Consider the following 19,818-nt stretch of genomic DNA (forward strand, 5'->3'; position numbering starts at 1 on the left):
CAAAGTTTTGCAACTGGCAGCAAGTTAGTTAGAACTGCACTGTCCAATATGGCAGCCACTAGCCATACATGGATGTTGAGTACTTCAGTTGCAGCTAGTCCAAATTGAAATGTGTTATAATTAAGAAATGCACACCAGATATCAAAGAGTTAGCACAAAAAAGGAATGTAAAACATTTCATTAATAATAATCTGTTTCCTTTTCCTGTAAAAATTTCATCTCTAGAAAACTCCAAGCTACATGTGTGTTTTGTGTTATATTTCTATTTGGACAAGATTACTTTAGAATCTTACATAACTAAGCTATCAGCCCAAAGACATAGATTCCATTATGGTATTGGCCATTCAGTTTTTTATGCCCCCTTTCATGGATTTCACCTTCTTCTCGGTGGCTCACTCCATCATGTGAACCTTTATTTTTAGAAAGCATATGTATAGTTCACTATACACTTCTCCTTGGCCCTCAGAGGAGGATGCCTCCATCCTCCATGACTCCTATGACCAGTCACCTAAAGCTTCTTCCCATTGTTTAGAGCATCAGGTTCTTTCCTACTCCTGTATATTTGCACATCATGTATCCTCTTCTTTTAATGCATTTTCCCATAAAAAACTCTCAACCATTCTTCAACATCAAGTTTAAATGCTGTGTTCTCTTTGAAGTCTTCTTGGAAGTCCTCAGGCAGTGCTACTGGTTCTTGCCTCCTTACTTCCAGAGAACTCCAACCAGAACACCTTACTGCATATGAAATTGCCTATTTATTTGTCTTATCCTTTACTAGACTTGGGACTCTTGAAGTCAGGGACATGTCTAATTCATTTTTTGTAATCCTGGCACCTGGGATAAAACAAGGAATAGAAAAAGTCCTTGCTGGGGTGCCTGGGTGACTCAGTCAGTTAAGCATCTGACTTCAGCTCGGATCATGATCTCATGGCTTGTGAGTTCAAGCTCCATGTTGGACTTTGTGCTGACAGCTCAGAGCCTAGAGTCTGCTTCAGATTCTGTGTCTCCCTCTCTCTCTGTCCTTCCCCCACTCATGCTCTCTCTCTCTCCCTCAAAAATAAATAAGAATTAAAAAAAAGAAAAAGTCCTTGCTTTCATGAAATATATATTCTGGTAGGGGAGACAGAAAAGAAACACATAATATAGTAAAAAGTCAGATAATAATGAATTTTATGAAGAAAAATAAGCAAGGAAAAGAGTGGCAGATATGCTTTTTTTTTTTTTTTGAGAGATCTAAGAGGGTGATATTGAGCAGAGTGTATTCAGCACAGAATAGTTGTAAATAAATACATGATGCATGAATAATAATATCTTCTTTTACAGAAACCTTGAAGGATATCTCCTATAACTGAGCCCCTTCCACATCTCAGCCACATTGCTCCCCTTTCTTGCTTCCAAAAGGAAGACTCATTCCTGTCTCAGGGCTTTTGCACATGCTTATCTTCCTGTCTGTGATCTTGGCACAACTGGGTCTTGGCACAACTTCTGCCTTATCATTCAGGGCTCAGCTGAAAGATCTCAAAGAGCCCTCTGCCTGACTATACTCTCTTAATGTGATGCCTCCCTCTCTGCCCCCACCCATCACTCTCTCTCACACCCCACTTTGTTTTCTGCATAGTACCCACCACCCTCTGGAATTTAGCTGACTATACATTTATTTCTTAGTTCATTGTCAGCACACCCAACTAGGATACAAACTTCAGGAAAGCAGAGTCTTTGTGTTATTCATGGCCATATTCCTAGCAGTTAGCATATAGTAGATGCTTAATTGAAATTTTATGAATGAACAAATGACATATTTATAATGACCCTAAAGGCCAAGTGTCATCACTAAGGAATGGAAATATGCTCTGATCTCTCACCAGATTGGTGCAAACATGGCTCCTTTACTTTGCGGATATTTCAACTGTGGCTTGGTACGTGCCGTGCTGCAGCAGCAGACCTAGAAGGCAAACAGATACCTTAGACAGTGGGAGTAAAGGAGGACCAGAGAGGCCAAAGAAGCTTTCTCCTGCTCCAAATGGGGGCAGAGCAGGGTCAGGGAATGAATCAAATGCTTGGAGTCACAAGGCTGGGCCTGGAGGCTATGCTTAGTTGCTGCTATCTCTGATCACCTCAGTGACAGTTCTGGACCTTGGTTTCCTCATCTGTAAATTGGGAACAGCTACTCCCTTCCAAACTAATAACTGAAGATCTGTACATTGAAATGAGATGGTGGGGGAAGTTGGCATTATAGCAGCTGGATCCCCATTTGTCTGGTCACCTCTCCAGAATGCTAGCCCAATATCAGTATTGGTTGAGCTGCCCCACTCACATTTACTTTGGGAGAATCTGGGAACCAAACTTTGGGAGCTTTAATACTCATCCAGATTAACTGCCTCAAACTTCCTACTTCATAAATAGTGAGCTCCCTGTCAATGGAGGTATGTGAGGAGAGGCCAGAAAACCGCTTGTCAGGAGAGACATTTAAAGGAACTTTAGAAACTCCAGCATCTAGCACTTGGTAAAGACTAGTGAATCTTCAGTGAATGAAGGGGGAGTCCTTTCAACCCAGAAATTCTGTTGGTTTTCAGATTCCTGCTGGGGGCTTCAGCTGTCTGTTTTAGCTTCTGGCAGACATGGAAACTTTGGGTGCCTGGAGATAGAGACTATTGGAAGGAAGCAGTCTTTGGGTTGAAACCAGGTCAGTTTTCTGCTCATAATGTAGCATCATCTAATCTAGGAGGAAAGTTAAGAGGAATCAGGCAGCTTTTCTCCCCCAGAGTAGCTTCCATTTATGTCTCATTTTCTCTAGGCTTTTGGGACCAGAATAGAATTGAAACCACCATGTTCTTGGCTAGTGGTGGAGTTTCAATGGCTAGTGAAGGCAAAGTGCTTAACCCTGGGAATAGCGCACAGGACTTCCTCAGTAAATGACAGCTGAGTTAATGAGGATTGTTATTAGTAGGGACCATTCTGCTTCATCAGGGATGGGATGTTTTGTCTGGGGGAAGGGTTAGGGGAGAGGAGATTAAAAGAGTGAAGGAGGGGTCTGAGCTTTCTCCTTGGGTGTTCCTATGTCTTCTCACCACCAGCACTTACTAATCAGTTGGTTAGTCACTTGCGGATTCAGGTTATAAAGCCATGAGTTAATGAAGGGACACATCTGAAAGACAAGGAAATATGCAAGAGTCAGAAGGAGGACTCTACCAATGGTGTCTGAATATTCAGGGGGCAATCAAGGCAAACTCTCCTTCTAAGCCAACCTAGTCTAGAGAACGACCAGGTAGGGGAGTTTGGGTGACAGACTGCCTTGGGGTCACATGTCAGCTGAGCTATTTGGCAGCTATGTGACTTAGATAAGTCATTGGCCATCTCTGGAACTTTTTCTTAAATCTGGCAAATGGAAAGAATATTGTTATTTAGAGTATGAGACTGTTTGTAGGGTAAGAAAATTCATGTAAGATCCTTAGCACAGTGCCTGTGTGCTTCACGAATATTAGCTGTTAATTTTTATGATTACTTATACTTATTTTACAGATAAGGAAACTGAGTCTTGAAGAGGCTTATCAACTTATCTCCAGTCGCACAGATGCTGATTTTGACTTGAAGAATTAACTAATATCCGTAAAGCACTTCACCAGTGCTGGCTGCAGAATGGGAGCTTCATAAATGCCACTTCCTCTCTCCCTAACTCTCCTTCCTGGAAGATTTCCTTCCAGTTTATTAAGAAGACACAATCCGCCAAGCTCTGAGTCTCAGAGTTGAAAACTTAAGGAGTCTGGGTTTGTATACTTACTTTTGCTCCAAAATTATGGATTATCACGTTTCCCAAGGCTCTCTCTATGTTTTCCACAATAAAGTTTTTCATTGGGGTGATGCTAAATGAAGAATGAAAGTAGAACAGATTAAATTCTCCAAAACCTTCCTTTCTTTTTTTTAGAAAGTATTTATTTATTTATTTATTTATTTATTTATTTATTTATTTAGAGGGAGGGAGGGAGCCAGTTGGGGAGGGACAGAGAGAGGGAGAGAGAGAATCCCAAGCAGGCTTCGTGCTGTCAGGCAGAACCTGATGCGAGGTTTGAACTCACGAACCATGAGATCATGACCTGAGCCAAAGTCAAGAGTCAGATACTTAACTGAGCCACCTAGACACCCCACTAAACCCTCCTTTCTTTACATCACTTATGTATTTAGTTCACCCCACATTATTTAAACTCCTTGTTTCCATGGCGCTCCATACCTAGGCTTGCCCTTCTGCTCCAACCTACCTCTTAGGACTCCTTAAAATTAATCTTTTAATTTGTTTATTTTCTAATTTATTTATTATTTATTTTAGAGAAAGAGAGAGCACGAATAGGGGAGAGGGGCAGAGGGAGAGTGAGAGAGAGCAAGAGAGAATCTTAAGCAGGCTCCATGCTCAGCATGAAGCCTGACATGGGGCTCAGTCCCACGATCCTGGTATCATGAGAGCCGAAATCAAGAGTTGGGCACTCAACCGACTCAGCCACCCAGGTGTCCCTGAAATTAATCTTTCAATTTAAATCACCTTGCCCTCATCATTGTTCCCCATCACCTCCCTCTCCTTGCCTATTTCATTCTTCTCTTCTGGAATGCTTTCAGCTTCTACCACCCTTTTAGATCGTGATCACTCTCTTTCTGGCACGCTTTCCCATTCTTCTGATTATCTATGTTCCAATAGAACTTATCTCCTTAGCCTGATAGTTATGCTTTAATGGAAGGAATAGTGTAATATCATTCTTTAGTTGGGGGGATGAGAAAAAATCAGGAAACAGCAGTGTAAATGTGTCTTCATGTTCCTGGCTCAGTTTGTAATCCTTACAAGTGAGGGTAAATCTCATTCTCAGGCAAAGTGTTTGTGTCTTTATTCTATAAAACGCTTACATAAAAATCAGCTGATCTATCACTTCCAGCCTGAAGACTCAGATTTCCCTCAAAGGAAAAACTGGTTTTCTTCAACATATCAAAAGATATGGAGCCACACTGACAGAGTTGGGCAGAATGGCTGTGAGTCAAGGACACTGTATCTGGAACAGAACAGGAGGACATTACCAGACTTGTAAGAGCTCAGAAAAGATTCCACACTCAGATCTTTCTTAAAACAGTGAGCAACTGTGAAATGAATCAAAATAAAATTCATGAATGAAAAAGACACAATAGGTGTACAATAGGTTGGTGATGACTATTGGATTCAGTTAATCATGGGGGGTATAGCTCAGTGGTAGAGCATTTGACTGCAGTTAATCATAGATGTGAGCCTAAATTTTAAAAAATCTTACAAAGAATATTGTAAAAAAGAGATTACAAATGTAGAAGGTAACTTAGTAAAAGGCCAAACCTCTGAAAACAGTTACTCTGAAGAGGAGAGGTCACAGACTAATACACAAATGATGACATCCTTGCTCTACTGATAGTCAAGAGAATGGCACCCATGGGATTTTCTGCTGAAATTTCCTACTGAAGAGAAAAGTTGTAAACATGAGAGTAATTGGTCCAGATTGGCTATAGGGTGAAAGTGACCAATGCCAGCCAGAAACACCTCACTTCAGTTCTATTGGCGAGGTATTTGGTAAGTGATGTGGAATGCCTTAAAACTATTATATACCTTCAAATTTGAAAGTCATAAAACTGTTTATACTTTTTCAATCATTTCACGAATCTATAATTTCCTGCACTAAAAGGTTCCGGATTATTTATAATAGCAAAAAATTCAGAAATAACCTAAATGTCAACCAATAATCAAGTGAGCCTGCTTTGTTTGTCCTTGGTGCTATTATTCAGTGAACCTCTTTTCATGTCAGTGAAAATATTATTTTCATAATAAAAAAATTTTTTAATTCTATGAAGTTCTATTTGTAGGACATACATCCCCATATGCACAAAAGACTCATTCGGAAGGTATGCTTTGGTGTTGACGTGTTTCAGGTGAAGGCTCCTTGGGACTTCATCACAACCAGTTGGATGCAGAGAGAGAAAAATGGAGAACTCACAAATTTCCGGATTGGATCCATACAGTCTCAGGAACAATCCTGCAATGCCCAAAGGTGAGTTGGTATCTGTTGTCTACATCCTTCTCCAAGTAAAGTTGGACTTTCATATCTGTCCGTACATGGAATATGTAGGGATTAAGAGCCGGAAACCTGTGGGAGGGAAGTATTAAGGCTGGTGGGAGAGAACCTCAGAGCTTATTTTACTCCCATTTGTTTCCAAAATGAAGGTTCCCCTGGTTTGCACAGGACTCTCAAAATCACCCTGTTGAGATCATTTCCTCATCTTTCAAAAGAGATAATTCAGGACTGGAGAATGGGAATGGCTTTCTCCAAGTCGGCCATCCAGCCAGTGGATAAGCCAGGTAGTTCTGCATTCGGGGTGTATACCTAATACCCACTATCTCTGGCTTGGGGGACAGTTAGAAAGGAAAAGGTTGATTGTAAGTATGGCATCTTATCAAAACTGAGAGACTGAATTTGGAAAGTACTCTTCTAGAGGTCACCAACTCCACTGCCTCCAGGACCAGGCTTGATATGGAAATGAATCAGATAGAGCAGGGGCTGGTTTCACAGGGAGAGGCGACAGCTGTGGTGACCTGAGGAATGTCCGGTCTCTCTGAAGACACCAGTGCAGACCAAACAAAACACATCTGTGGACAATCTCTAGGCAATGGTGCCAAGGGGCATTGCCATCTAGAGCACATTCTGTGTTCTTATCTTAAGTTGTATTCAGTCAGGGCTGAGTGGGCTCATGAAGTCCAAATAAATGAAGGTGGGGTTCTCTGGATAAAGCAGGGAAAGGAATCTGCTCAACCTTCCCTGCTTTCCCTAGAGGGACCCCAGCTTGGAAGCATTCAGTTATTCTGCAGCCTCCAAATTCTACCCATAGAGTGACCCAGGCCTGGAGAGGGAGGGTGTTTTACCCCAACCACACAATGAGCCTTGCTAAGGTTATACTGGACACCCTTTAGTTATGACTGCTTCCCAAACCCCCACACATCTGTGCAAAAGTACAGAATTGAACCAGTGACTTGCAGCTGTTACTTACTTTATTTGTATGGAAAACGCCAATGGCATCCGTAAATCAATCCCCTTGAAGTCAGGGGAGGTCTCAATGAAGACCTGAAAAAGTCGAAGGTCTTTCATCTGTACCCTGTGTGAGAAAAGCAGGGAAGGTTGTGGCTCTAGCCACTGGGGGCCCCACTTTGTGCAAAGGCAGGTCCCCTACAGAGCAGAGGCTGAATGTATGCAAAGATAGTTACTGACTCATTAATCATGTTATTTATTGTACAGCTGCCATGTGAGGTAAGCACTGAGAATATAGCCCTGAACAAAAAAACCTCTTGCCTTAATGCATCACAGAATGGTCATCATGTCTAGCCCTTTGGCCAGCACCAAGCAGACTGGAATATGAATAAAGTAGAAGACTGAAAGCTATAGACAGCTCATGCTTGGGCAGAGTGTGTGTGTGTAAAACAATAAATCCAGTAAGTGAATGCATACAGAACGTGTCGGGTGATGGGTGCTGTGAAGAAAAAGCCTGGTGGGATCAGGTGAAGAGGGTAACACTGGGAATAGTGACATTTTAGACAGAGTGTCAGGGAAGGCTTCTTACAGGAAGTGACACTAGGGCAGAGTCATGAATGAGTGAGGGTACAGGTAGATCATAAAGATGGCCAGAGGAAGAAAGGACCAGGGAGAAGACAAAGTGCATAGGCCCTGAGGCTGGATCAGCAACAGGCTCAGCATGGCAGGTGGCAGGTGGGCAGGGGGAAAGGGAGAGGGAAGTCAAGACCAGGTCACAGGGGGCCTTGTGGGACAATGGTAAGACTTTTGGGTTTGGTTCTAAGAGTAACTAGAAGACATTGGAGGGTTTGAGCAAGGGAGTTACAGTGTCTGGCCTACTTCTCAGAAAGATGCTTCTGGATACTGGTGGAAGGAATGGGGGAGGGTGCTTGAAGTGGAAACAGTGGAATCTGGGACCACAAGTCAGAGGAAGATGCTGGTGGTTCACACCAGATGAGGTGGAGAAAATGGTCAGACCCCTGGGTGTGTTTTGAAGGTAGAGCTGATGGAGTTTGCAGACAGGCTGCATGGGGGTGTGAGTGAAGAGAGGGGTGTTGGACGATGTCAGGAGTTTTGGCCAGAGCAGCAGGATGGATGGAGCTTCATTAGCTAAAATGGGCTGGGCTGGAGGAGAAGCAGGCTGGGAGGCTGGGAATCATCAGTAGTTTTGAACGTGCTAAGACAAGGGACCTGCATCTTCTACACTCTGGTTGTCAGATAGCATTGATTACTATGATTACCACATCGTTATTTGTAGAGGTTGTTGTAATTGGTTCTGCTGACTGGGGGCTTGCTGAGGACAGGAAGCTGTGTAAGCATGGTTCATGTGTTGTTTCATTTAATATTCACAACAGTCCTGTAGGGTTGGATGCTATAGTTCCCCATTTAATAGGGGCAGAAGTTGAGACTCAGATAGGGGAAGACACTGGTGGTGCTCTCACAGCTGGTGAGCAGCCATTCTCTTCCCAGACAAAGAGTTTGGACCCCTGTCTTTAGCACCTCCCTAGCTTCTGCCTCTGCTCCCAGTGGGAATTTCTCCCAACCAGGGGTTCTTAGTCCATTAGAGTTGGAAAGGCTGTTAGTTGATGGAAGGGGCTCTGTAGAGTCAAGAAAATGCCAGAAGGCTGCTAATAAACCAACAAATCAGGACAGTCTGATATGGGGGTTTGTGATCAAAGGCCACTCACATAAAATTGGCTTCCCCATTGGTGAGCTGGTGGCCCAGGACAAGGCTGAAGATATCCTTCAATGGCCCCTGGAAGTCAATTGTCTGCAGGGTGGGAAGAAAGTTCATACCAAGGAGTCCTTGTGTCAAAGCTGAAAAACATATCCCCCCCCCCACTCCCCATTAGACATTTAGATGCCAAAGATTCTCGGACACAACCTTGACCTCTGAGAAGGTCCCACATGTGGTGCTTATTCTTCATTCACCTAGTTTCCCTGGTCTGCTTGGTGCCGGGCCAAGTTCCCAACACAATCATTCAGCAAATATTTTTAGAGGCCTACTATGTACCAGGGCCATTCCAGGCTGTACCAGTGAGAATAGGCAGCATTCTTTGCCCTTGTGGAGCCAGCATTCTGGTGGGGATGAGGGGAGAGAGATGATAAAGTAGTGAATAAAGGGACATGTGTGAGTCAAGTGCAGATAAGTGCCATGAGGGGGCTGGTTTCAAAATATTCAACAACCAGTTGGGCATAGGCACCAACCAACCAGAGAGGACGTCAACCATAGTTCTGTAGCCTGGTTCTGTGGCTCCCGGACTGTGCCAGGTCTTGACTCATTAGATTTTGGTTGGTGAGAAGCCTGGAGTCCTGGGATTAAGGTAGGATGGTTGGGGTGATGAGAGGGGGCCACCTAGGGAATCTCTGAGCAGGGGCTACTTTCCAAGGAGCTTAGAAAAAATTTTTCAGTATTTTAACCACTGCAGCCATACTGTGCATTCTACTGAAGCTATTTCTGTCATGAGGGAAAGATAAAAGGCGGAGTGAGGAATTGAGAATATTGAGTGAGGGTGGTAATTCATGCAAGGAGGTCAAGAAATGTCTTCTGCAAATGCAACATTTTTAGCAGAGACTTGAAAGAAGGGAAGGGAGACTTGATACCAGAAGAGTGTTCCAGGCAGAGGGACCAGCAAGTGCTAAGGTCCTGGGATGTGCTTTATGTGTTGAGGAGGCTACTGTGGCAGAAGGGGAGCCAGTGATTGGTGGCGGGGAGGGTGGTAGGAGAAGTGAACAGGAGCCAGTCCAGGTAGGGCTGGGTCTTTTGATGGTGGGTTTTAATAGATAAATCAGGGCAAGGAGACAGGAAAGAGGGAATCTTGGGAACACAGGATTAAATATAGTAATGTGATGATCAGAGCAGCTAATGATTCATTATGTTAACTGTGTCCCAGACACTATGCTAATTAGAACTTAACCCACATTGGCTGACGGTCTAGAATTTTAGGAGAGGCCTATGGGTTTGATCAGTCCAGGTATGACCCAAGGCAAGACAATCTCACCATCAGTGATGTGGGAAGAAACTCTGGAGAGGACCTCTTGAGCAGAGGATGAAGCAAGCAGCCCACAGAGGAGAATGAAGAGGCTGGAGACCTTTAGCATCTTGGGTCAGGTACCTGTAGGGAAGCAGGCAGAGAGGGTCAGCTATGGGGTCATTCTCTGAGGGGGTCTCCCCAGAGTTTGGGTCTATGGTGGCTACAGAACTCATGTGGACCTACTTTACAGATGGGGCCAGTGAATTTCAGAGAGGAGACATGCTTTTCCACATAGTATAGAGCAAGAAATGAAAGGTACAAGAGATGAAGTCAGCTCCCCAAGGCCAATGGAGCTGGATATGCAGCTTTTCCTGCAGGGATACAGTCTTCCCCAGTAGAGCTGCCCTCTGCCGCTGTGAGAGACTGCACAATGTTATAGTTGCAAGAACAGTCTCTGAAGCCCTCCACTCCTTACCAGATGTGGGACTGTGGGATTTAGGGCAAGTTGCTTCACCACATGACATTGTATGGAGGACATATTATCCTCATTTTACAGGAGGCATTGGTGGTGATGTGCACTGGCTTCAGAGACAGACAGGCCTGGGATGGAATCCCAGCTCTGCCACCTACTACTTGCTGGACAATCTGGGCAATGCAGAGTTTTGGAGGCTCAATTTCCTCATCTGGAAAATGTGGATGATACACACCCATACCTTCCTCTCAGCCTTGTCGTAAGTACTGAGCACAGCACTCTGCATATTGGAAGTGCTCCATAAATGGTCACCATTATGCTGATGAGTTTTATGATTATAATGATTCTCATTTGGGATTCAACTCTTCCTGAGTTGGCAGGAAACAATACGTTCGATGGCATGGACATGGTCTAGAGTATGTGGAGGGCGTGCTTCTGGGTTGGAACTTTCTGCTTATATGGCATGGGCTGGGATAGGTCTTCAGGACGTTGACACTTACCTCACACCCCCTTATGGGTCAAAAACATTCATGCAAATGTTGATGGGACTTTTTGGGGCTTCAACCAAATGACAGTGCAAATGGCCCCTTTTGGGACCTGAGACTAACAGGCAGATGCTGGTAGGGCCCAATCCTCCCTTTAGACACCTGACAGATTCAGGAAAGAGTCTGAGGCCAGTTCTGGTTACCAATCCCATGTAAAGTAGCCCATTTGGTTTAATTTTAATTTTGATGATCTGTTTTCAGACCAGTAGAAAAATTAGAAAAAGATATATACAAAGAAAGAAAAAAGTAAATAAAAATAAATTCTCAGAGATTAAATTCTGTTTCTACTTTCAAAACTTTTTCTTTACACACTTGCATGTACATACACGCACATACATTCATGTAATATTATGAAAAACCAAGATTGTCCTGCCATGCTTCTATAGAATCACTTGATCAAATAATGTCACATCATGACTGTCTTTCTACCTCCTTATCTGCAGAATATTCTAATGTATGGGTTGACCAATGTTTATTTAATCAGTCTCCTCCTTTTGGCCATTTTTGTATTCAAATCCCAACAGCCCTGGGATGAACATACTTGGATTTTTTTTTTTTTTTTTTTTTTTTGGCTCACTTGCCATATTATATCCCATAAAACATTTTCTTGAAATAACCAATCTTGAAGTTGTTTTTGGAAGGTTGCAGCATTTCCTGTGTTGAACCTTCTCCCCCTGAGCCCTAAATGGGTGGTTACAATGTTCCAGTGAGATATAAGGTCAAATTCTAGCTGCAGAGTTCTGGTTTTGGTCATGACAGAGTTACTAGACTAAACTTCCCAGTAAATTGAAACTATATAAGATAGAAATATATAAAACAGTGCTTCGAGGGTATCGATGAAAAATTACGCAGGTATAATATGAGAGCCTGTGATTCTTTAGAAAAGGGTGTCATTCAAGGTGAGCTCCACATTTACCCCAAATTCTGCCTAAGGTCATTTCCCAATTTGCCATATGGGGGAGTAGAGTCCAAACAAAAGGACCAGTCTTACTGGGCTGAGGAGGCAGAAGTTGGACTAGGAGCTTTCAGAGTAGATGGTACTTGAGGAACAAAATCCCACAGAGGGAGGTACTACAGGGAAAGAAACCTGAAATTGGTGCACACATTTCCCTCAACTCACTGGACTTAAGCTCACCTGTGCAGTGTGACACTTGTGATATTATGATTTATAATAAGAAACAAATATTTGGTTTTTGTCCAGTTTCTGGCACAGAGCTCCTAAAACCTTTGGAATTTCCTAAGTAATGAGAGCAATAAAGGTGTCTTTTGTTATGTTAATGAGGTGACTTTTGGAAAGCACCTAAGGATGTGGGCTGGTTGCCAGAGGAACCAGCCAGGTGATTAGAGGGTTGGACCTTTCAGTCTTCTGGGGAGAGGAAAGGGGCTGAAGATTGAGTTGAGTCATTAGTGACCAGTGATTTAATCAGTCATGCTTGTGTAATGAAACCTCCATAAAAACCCAAAAGGATGGGGTCCAGAGAGCTTCCAGGTTGGTGGGCATGTGGGGATTCAAGGAGAGTGATGCAGCCAGAGAGAGCATGGAAGCTCCATGATTCTTTCCTCACACCTTGCCCTACGAATCTCTTTTACCTAGCTATTCCTATTACTAGGTTTTATAGTAAACCAGTAATCTAGGAGGTAAAATGTTCCTCTGAGTTTTGTGAGCCACTCTAGCAAAGTAATCAAACCCAAGGAAGGGGTTAGGCAAACCTTTGACTTATAGCCAGTTAATCAGAAACACAGGTAACCAACATGGACTTGCACGTGGCATATGAAGTGAGGGCAGTCTCATGGGACTGAGCTCTTAAGCTGCGGACTCTAATGCCATCTCTGGGTAGAGTGTGTCAGAATTGAGGTGAACTGTAGGACACTCAGCTAGTGTCAGAGAAATTTCTTGGTGGTGTGGGAGGAAAGGGAACATTTTTAAATATAGAAATGCATAAATGTGTATAAATGCACATTATATTTGGTGTGAAAATCATTAGACTTTGAGACATCAGCAGAAAATAGCAGCTGAAAGTTAAGAAGCTGAGCAGATTTCAGCACCTCCCCATGTGGTGCTGGGGAGACACTGGTTTGAATTCAAGCCTTATTAAGATGGAGTGCCCTTAATGGACACCTTGGTCTTTTAGTTAAGACTCAGAAGACAATTCTGTAGGAGAAAGAGACATGCCCTAGAAATAAAGGCTCCCCTGAAGAGTAAGAGCAAAATCAAAACATTTCCACCCTCATAAAACATAAATCTGAGCTTCAGCAGAATCAAAGCAATCCACTTATATTCTATCTCTATAGACTATCTTCTTTCAGTTGGCTTTGGAAAAAGATGACATCGTTTAGAACCTCTATAATTTGTATCATGATGTCCAGCATCTAATGAAAAATTACAAGGCATACACACATGCACAAAAGGACAAATGGACTGAAATCCAAGAAATTAAAATATACAATATAACAGACTCACACATCATTCAAGTATTCAAATATTGAGCAGACAACAGGGCAAGCAGCCTATAGAGGATGAGAAGGAGATCTGAGACTTTCAGCATCTTGGGGCAGTACCTGTGGGGATCCCAGGTAAGTAGAGTCAGTTTCAGGACCACTCTGATGCCCTGGGTCTCCGTCAGTTGAATCCTGATGGCTCTGCGGTAGGGCAGACTTTATAAATGGCGAATGGCCCCATTGCTGGGAAGACGTGGCACTAGGAAACTGATGAGAAGTCCTCAATCTCACCACGTCCATCCAATACCTCCAAAGCAAACATTCCTGCATAGAAGTCCTAGAAGATTAAGGAGATAGAGACTCACTTAAGACATTTGATGGAAGTGTCAAAAACATATTTCAAACTGCACATCACGAATGTCAGCAAATGCAGAGGTGTAGAGAATGTTGGGAGCCCTGAGAGAGTCTGGAGGCTGCGTTCATGACTCTCACTCATGGCCCTATCCTCTGGTTTCCTCATTTGTGCCATGAGTGCGGTGGACCTAAAGGACTGTGAAGGAGGAAGCCACTCAGTCTACTCTGAGTGGAGTCAAGGGGGGATGTATCCTGGCTTCAGTTCAGGGAGGCTTGAGTTTTAGCCTGGCTCTACCTATGCCTTGCTCTTTGATACTGGTCAGGCCTCATGCCCTTTCTTGGCCTCAGTTCCCCCATCTATTATAATTCCAGCACTGATAGGCAATTTTCACAAATGCTTGTGGAATCCTCATAGCAACCTTACCATGTAAAAACTATTATTAGCCCCAGTTTACAGAAAAGGAAACCAAGACTCGAGAGGAAAATTTTGCCCAAGGTCATAGAGCTAGTCTATAGTAGAATCAGGTTGTGAATCTAGTTCTGCCTTATGCCCAAGCTTGTAACTTTGACACCACATCTCAAATTCCTCCTTTTAGAGCAGAGCTGAGGCCTTCTTATTGGGTAGGAGGAACAGTTCTCTGTTACACTGAGAAGGCTTGTTCCTCCAGGCCTGAAGGACAGATATGCTTCATCATTTGCTCCAAAAACTGGGACCCCACTCAAGCTTTAATTTCAAAAATATATTAAAACATATATTTCAGATTATTTACATGATCCCTGTTTACAAGGAAATGTTTGTTTGTTTGTTTATTATTTTTTAATGTTTGTGTGTGTGTGTGTGGGGGGGTAGGGACAGAAAGAGAGGGAGCCACAGAATCTGAAGCAGGCTCCAGGCTCTGAACTGTCAGTCAGCACAGAGCCCAATATGGGGCTTGAACTCACGAACTGCGAGATCATGACCTGAGTCGAAGTCAGATGCTTAACTGACTGAGCCACCCAGGTGCCCCACAAGGGAACATTTTTAAATATAGAAATGCATAAAGAAAACAATATCTCTATTTAGAGATAACCTCTACTAGCACTTTGGCTCATTGCTCTCTAGTCTTCGTTCTGTGCAACTGGACATACACATAGATATGGAGAATAACCAGCCAGCTAACCTCTTTGTGGCAGGTCTCCTTGAAGGGACAGCTGAACAGTACTTTCTTGTCTGCCACACTAAGTCATTTAACCATTCTGGCAAAGATCAGACAGTTCCACAAAGTCCAAGCTGTGGGGACCTTATGCTGATCTCTCACCAACCATCCCTAAATGCAGCCTATGTCCAGTGCTGCCTACACATTGTTTCCCTGCTATGCCCTGCCCCTCCTACCTCAGGACCTTTGTTCGAACTATTCCTGTGTTCCTGGAAAGTAGCAAATACTCCATAGATCTGTGTGAAAAGAATGAATGAATTAAGGAGCCATTCTTTGAAGCCTTGTTCTAATCTCACTCACCCTTACCAAGAAGGTGTTACAGATTTCCCTGGTAGAACTTAATCTCTCTCTGGCTCCAAAGCTGGAACCATTTGTCCCCCTGTTCAGTTCCAAGTTTGAGGATTTCAGTTTCTGCTGCTAATGTGTCAGCTTTTAGGGGCTGTGTCTAAGTTCTTCTGCCTCCCTAGGCCTTGCACCACATGCTTTGCATACCTCACTCATTTCGTCCTCTCCAAACCCTACGAGGGGTTGATGCTCTAACACTCACATTACTGGCAAAGAGGCTGTGCTCCAAGAAGCTGAGTGGTGTGCTTCCAGCCCTGGAAGAGCCAAGATCCACACCCAGGAGGTAGATCCTAGAGCCAAGGTCTTAATCACGACTCACTTTCATCCAGTATGTTTTCTGCCGATGGATACATGTTAGAGCCAGAAGGCCATGTGGGTCATTTGAGAGCTCCTGGCCACCCACCAAAACATCACTGCATGCCTCCTCTTTGTAGAACATGGGCCAGGAAGCCCAGGAGAGGAGGCAGAAAGGCAGTCAGGGGTCAGGTTCTAAGGGAATCACAATGCCAGGCTTGGAACCTCCACCTTGAAGGGTTTTTTTGTTTGTTTGTTTTGAATAGACTTTTTCTGAGTACTTTTAGATTCACAGCAGATTTGAGCAGAGTGTGCGGAGACTTCTGGTATACCTCCTGGTCCTGTGCATGCACAGCCTCCATGATCAGCATCCCCCACCAGAGTGGGCTGTTGTTATGACGATGAGCCTGCACTGACACATCATTATCACTCAACGCCCACAGTTTACATTAGGGCTCGCCCTGGGGGTTGTACATTCAGTAGGTTTGGACAGATGTGTAATGATGTGTACCTACTTCTACAGTATACAGAACAGTTGCGTTGCCCTAAAAATTCTCTGTGCTCTGCCAATTCATCCCTCCCTCCTTCCAAGCCCCTGACAATACTGATTTTTTTATACTGTCTCTGTAGTTTTGCCCTTTCCAGAATTTCATATAGTTGAAATCATCCAGTATGCAGCCTTTTCACTTAGTAGACTTCTTTTACTGAGTAATATGAACTTAAGTTTCCTCTGTGTCTTTTCATGACCTGATAGCTCATTCCTTTCTTTTTAAAAATTGTTTAATGTTTATTTATTTATTGAGAGAGAGAGAGAGAGAGAGAGAGAGAGAGAGGAGAGCACAGGGGAGGGTCAGAGAGAGGGAGAGAGAATCCCAAGCAGGCTCCACTGTCAGTGTGGAGCCCAACTCAGAGCTTGATCTCACAAACCACGAGATCATGACCTGAGCAGAAACCAAGAGTTGGGTGCTCAAGTGACTGAGCCACCAGGAGCCCCATAGCTCATTTATTTTTAGTGCTGCATCATATTCTACTGTCTGGATGTGCCACAGTCTATTTATCCATTCACCTGTTGAAGGGCATCTTGGTTCCTCCAAGCTGGGGAAGTTATGAATAAATCTGCTAAAATCTCCAAGTGCAGGTTTTTGTGTGGACACATCTTTTCAATTCCTTTGGGTAAATACCAAGGGGTGTGATTGTGGCATGGTGTGGTGAGACACTCTGGAAGCTTCGATCAAGGTTGTGAAATGTAGGTCCACGGATACCATTGTCAGTACAGCTGCTCCAGTTAGCAGTTGTGCCTGTAGGCAGAGGGTCGTTGGATGGGCAAGTGCTTGCAGGACAACAGGGACAAATGCGACTTTGCCTACTGACCTTGGATATGAGATAAAGAGAATCAGAACCAAAGGTGAGGTCTAGTGCCTTCCTGCAACACTCTCTCCTTCCTAAGCTGAGGACGGTGGGATGTAGGCTCCTGAGCCATTAGCTCTGGGCCCAGAGCCTAGTCTGGGGGGCCCAGGATAGCAAAGGCTCAGCATGATTGAGTTGCAGGATGAACTTCCCTAGCTGTACCTCTCTCATGGGCACCTCCTCCCTGGAAGCCACCCTCTCTCTCTGTCCACAGCCCAGCTCTCCACCCCAACAGCTCCTGCCCTGGGTGGGACCTGGACCAGCCGTGGCCTTTGCCTCTTTTCAACCCACCCAACATATCAACCTGTTAGAGGAAACTTCCTGAAACTGATTGCTGAGATTGTCTCTCTCCTGTCTGGAAACTTTCCATGGCTTCCTAGTAACTAGCCCAGTGGTTCTCAAAGTGTAGTCTGGGGGCCCCCAACAAACTTCCAGGAGGTCTGCGAGGTCCAAAAAAATTTTGAATTAATATGAAGACATTATTTGCCTCTTCTCTCTCATTTATCTTACAAGTGTAGAGCAGATTTTTCTGAGAACTCCATGACATGTGATATTGGAACTGACTGGAGGCAGAGCAGATGCGAGGATCCAGCTGTCTTCTGTTAAACCAGTCGTTATGGAGATTTTTAAAAAATGTTTACTTATTTATTTATTTGTGTGTGTGTGTGTGTGTGTGTGTGTGTGTGTGTGTGTGAGAGAGAGAGAGAGAGAGAGAGAGAGAGGAGACTGAGAGAGGGGAGGGGCAGAGAGAGAAAAAGAGAATCCCAAGCAGGCTCCATGCTGTCAGCACAGAGCCCCATGCAGGGCTTGAACTCCTGAACGGTGAGGTCATGACCTGAGCCAAAATCAAGAGTTGAATGCTTAACTGATTAGTCACCCAGGCGCCCCGCGAGATTAAAAAAAAAGGAAGAAAGAAAGAAAGTAAAACAGAGCCACTCCTCTCACTTTTGATGTTTTCTGGAACATGGGGTTATTTTTCATAAAATATGTCATTTTGTTAAAATGCGATGCCCCTCAGCCCCAGGCTGGGCCAGAAGCCCCTCCTCCGAGTCTTTCTCTCACCCCCACCTCCCAGGGGGGCTATGAGCCTGAGTCCTGCCCTCTTCACTCCCAGCCCCTGCCGTGGACTTGGAGCTTTGCAGGATCCCCTCGAGGCGGCTGCGCTCAGGTGCAGGGGGTCCTGTTTCTGTCACCAGGCACAGAGCCTGGCTTAGCTAGGTGTTCAACAACCCTCTTCCTTTTGGAAAATCCATGTTATTTCTTGAACTAACATTAACACAGAAGTGAGTCACCCCAACAAATGAAATTTATCAAATTTCAGCATCCCCGTTCAGTTCCCCCACCCAGTCCCAGTTTCTTGCATCATTGTGACACCAGCTCAGCACAGTTCTCAGAGCTGTATTTTCATTCAGCTGTAAAACACAGTATTTCCCCAAATTAAAAAAAAAAAAAAGGTTGAGAAAATAGTCTGTTGAGTTGATGGAATAATTGACTCTCCTAACTTGGGACCTTCAGCTCTTCCAGGGCAATGAAGTTTATTCCACTCCCATTCAAAGAACAAATATTTAAAATAAAAGTGTCTATCTGCTGGCAAATATACGGTGAAACGTATATACTCCCTCATCCTAGCGTAAATAGAAAGATCCGGGTTGGTAAGTTCTATGATGTGTTCCTGGCATCCTAAAATGTTCCAAGGCATAAAGTAAATAATTTTGATCCTGAGATGTTATCCTGAAGGGATGGTGCAAACATTGGAAAGATCCAGCATTTATTTAACTGAATGAAACCTTTAAAAGAGACTGCACGACAGTTTTGCTCTCTGTTTTCTGGCTGATTCGGGGTCCAGTCAGGTCTTGCCTTCTTTCTTCCCATATATTCCCTCAGGCCAGTTCTTCCCTCTCCTCCTCCGTATGGCCTCTTTGTCCCCAAAGCCTCCTTCATGAGGTGTCACCGTCTCCAGGAAGCCCTCACCCCTCTTTGAGGTCTGAGCCAGAGCTGGTAGCAGGGGTGCCAGGCTGACAACAGAGCCCTCGTCACTTCTGCACCCTCTTTCCTTTCACCTCCATTGCCCACGTTAGTCACCGGTGGGGCCATGTGGCCTTGGCCCCACCCACCCCATGTTCTGGCTTCAATTACCTAGGAGCCCCGCATTTGGTCCTAGTCCATCACTTATGTCCTCAAGTCCCAGGTATCTGGCCCTGATTGACAGAAAATGATGACAAGTCTCCTATACCCCCAGTTCTGGCTTGCTAGAAATTTCCTGTGCACCTACCCACTCAGGTGTCCTGGAGATGGTGTCTGATTGTATACAGACAGAAGAGATTCATTCGTTCATTCATTCATTCACTCACTCATTCAACATTTGTTAGTGCTTGTACTGTATCTGGTCCTTTTCTGCACGCTGGGGCTGTTGAGAGGAGCGAGGTACCTGCCTTCAAGGAGCTCATGGGCTCATGGGGGCAGACTGATGAATAGGAAAGGTGAAAACCGGGGCGCCTGGCGGCTCAGTGGGTTAAGCATCCGACTTCAGCTCAGGTCATGATCTCGAGGCTCACTGGTTGGCGGCCCCCATCGGGTGGAGCCTGCTTCAGATCTTTTGTTCCCCTCTCTTTGCCCCTCCCCCTCTCTCAAAAATAAATGTTAAAAAAAAAAAGAAGGGAAAAACCATACTAACCAGAGTTGACACTCTTTCTTCCTTTTTTTTAATGTTTATTTATTTTTGAGAGAGAGAGA

At 44.2% G+C, this 19,818-nt stretch overlaps 1 protein-coding gene and 1 long non-coding RNA gene across 4 annotated transcripts in view; one reads left to right on the forward strand and one right to left on the reverse strand.

Annotated features, from left to right (window-relative positions):
• Positions 1-19,818, forward strand: part of LOC123580309 — a 60,107-nt gene that overhangs the window by 13,314 nt on the left and 26,975 nt on the right. For 2 of the 3 annotated variants that reach the window (XR_006703241.1, XR_006703240.1), the window contains exons 2-6: positions 3,520-3,764; positions 5,929-6,047; positions 6,221-6,355; positions 10,590-10,764; positions 13,358-14,610. This is a non-coding gene — a long non-coding RNA (uncharacterized LOC123580309). Of the gene's footprint in view, positions 1-3,519; positions 3,765-5,928; positions 6,048-6,220; positions 6,356-10,589; positions 10,765-13,357; positions 14,611-19,818 lie in introns of those variants that run through there. The other variant, XR_006703242.1, reaches the window with a different exon arrangement.
• Positions 1,887-10,160, reverse strand: LOC123580307 (latherin-like). Its single transcript, XM_045444884.1, has 7 exons — positions 10,061-10,160; positions 8,747-8,876; positions 7,042-7,146; positions 5,994-6,143; positions 3,779-3,860; positions 3,082-3,145; positions 1,887-1,942 (listed from the first exon to the last, which is right to left on the reverse strand). The coding sequence occupies exons 1-7, from the start codon at positions 10,158-10,160 to the stop codon at positions 1,887-1,889; spliced, it is 687 nt and encodes a 228-aa protein (XP_045300840.1).

Source organism: Leopardus geoffroyi, chromosome A3 (genome assembly GCF_018350155.1).
Source record: "Leopardus geoffroyi isolate Oge1 chromosome A3, O.geoffroyi_Oge1_pat1.0, whole genome shotgun sequence".
In the NCBI taxonomy this organism is placed as follows: Eukaryota; Metazoa; Chordata; class Mammalia; order Carnivora; family Felidae; genus Leopardus; species Leopardus geoffroyi.

What these genes read in the sequence shown, in the direction of transcription:
- LOC123580307 (XM_045444884.1), bottom strand. Translation starts at nt 10,160, where the DNA reads ATGCTAAAGGTCTCCAGCCTCTTCATTCTCCTCTGTGGGCTGCTTGCT. An exon ending in TTCTTCCCACATCACTGATG is followed by an intron (nt 8,877 to 10,060) that starts GTGAGATTGTCT and finishes TATGTTTTTCAG; the next exon opens with CTTTGACACAAGGACTCCTT. An exon ending in GCGTTTTCCATACAAATAAA is followed by an intron (nt 6,144 to 7,041) that starts GTAAGTAACAGC and finishes TCCCTCCCACAG; the next exon opens with GTTTCCGGCTCTTAATCCCT.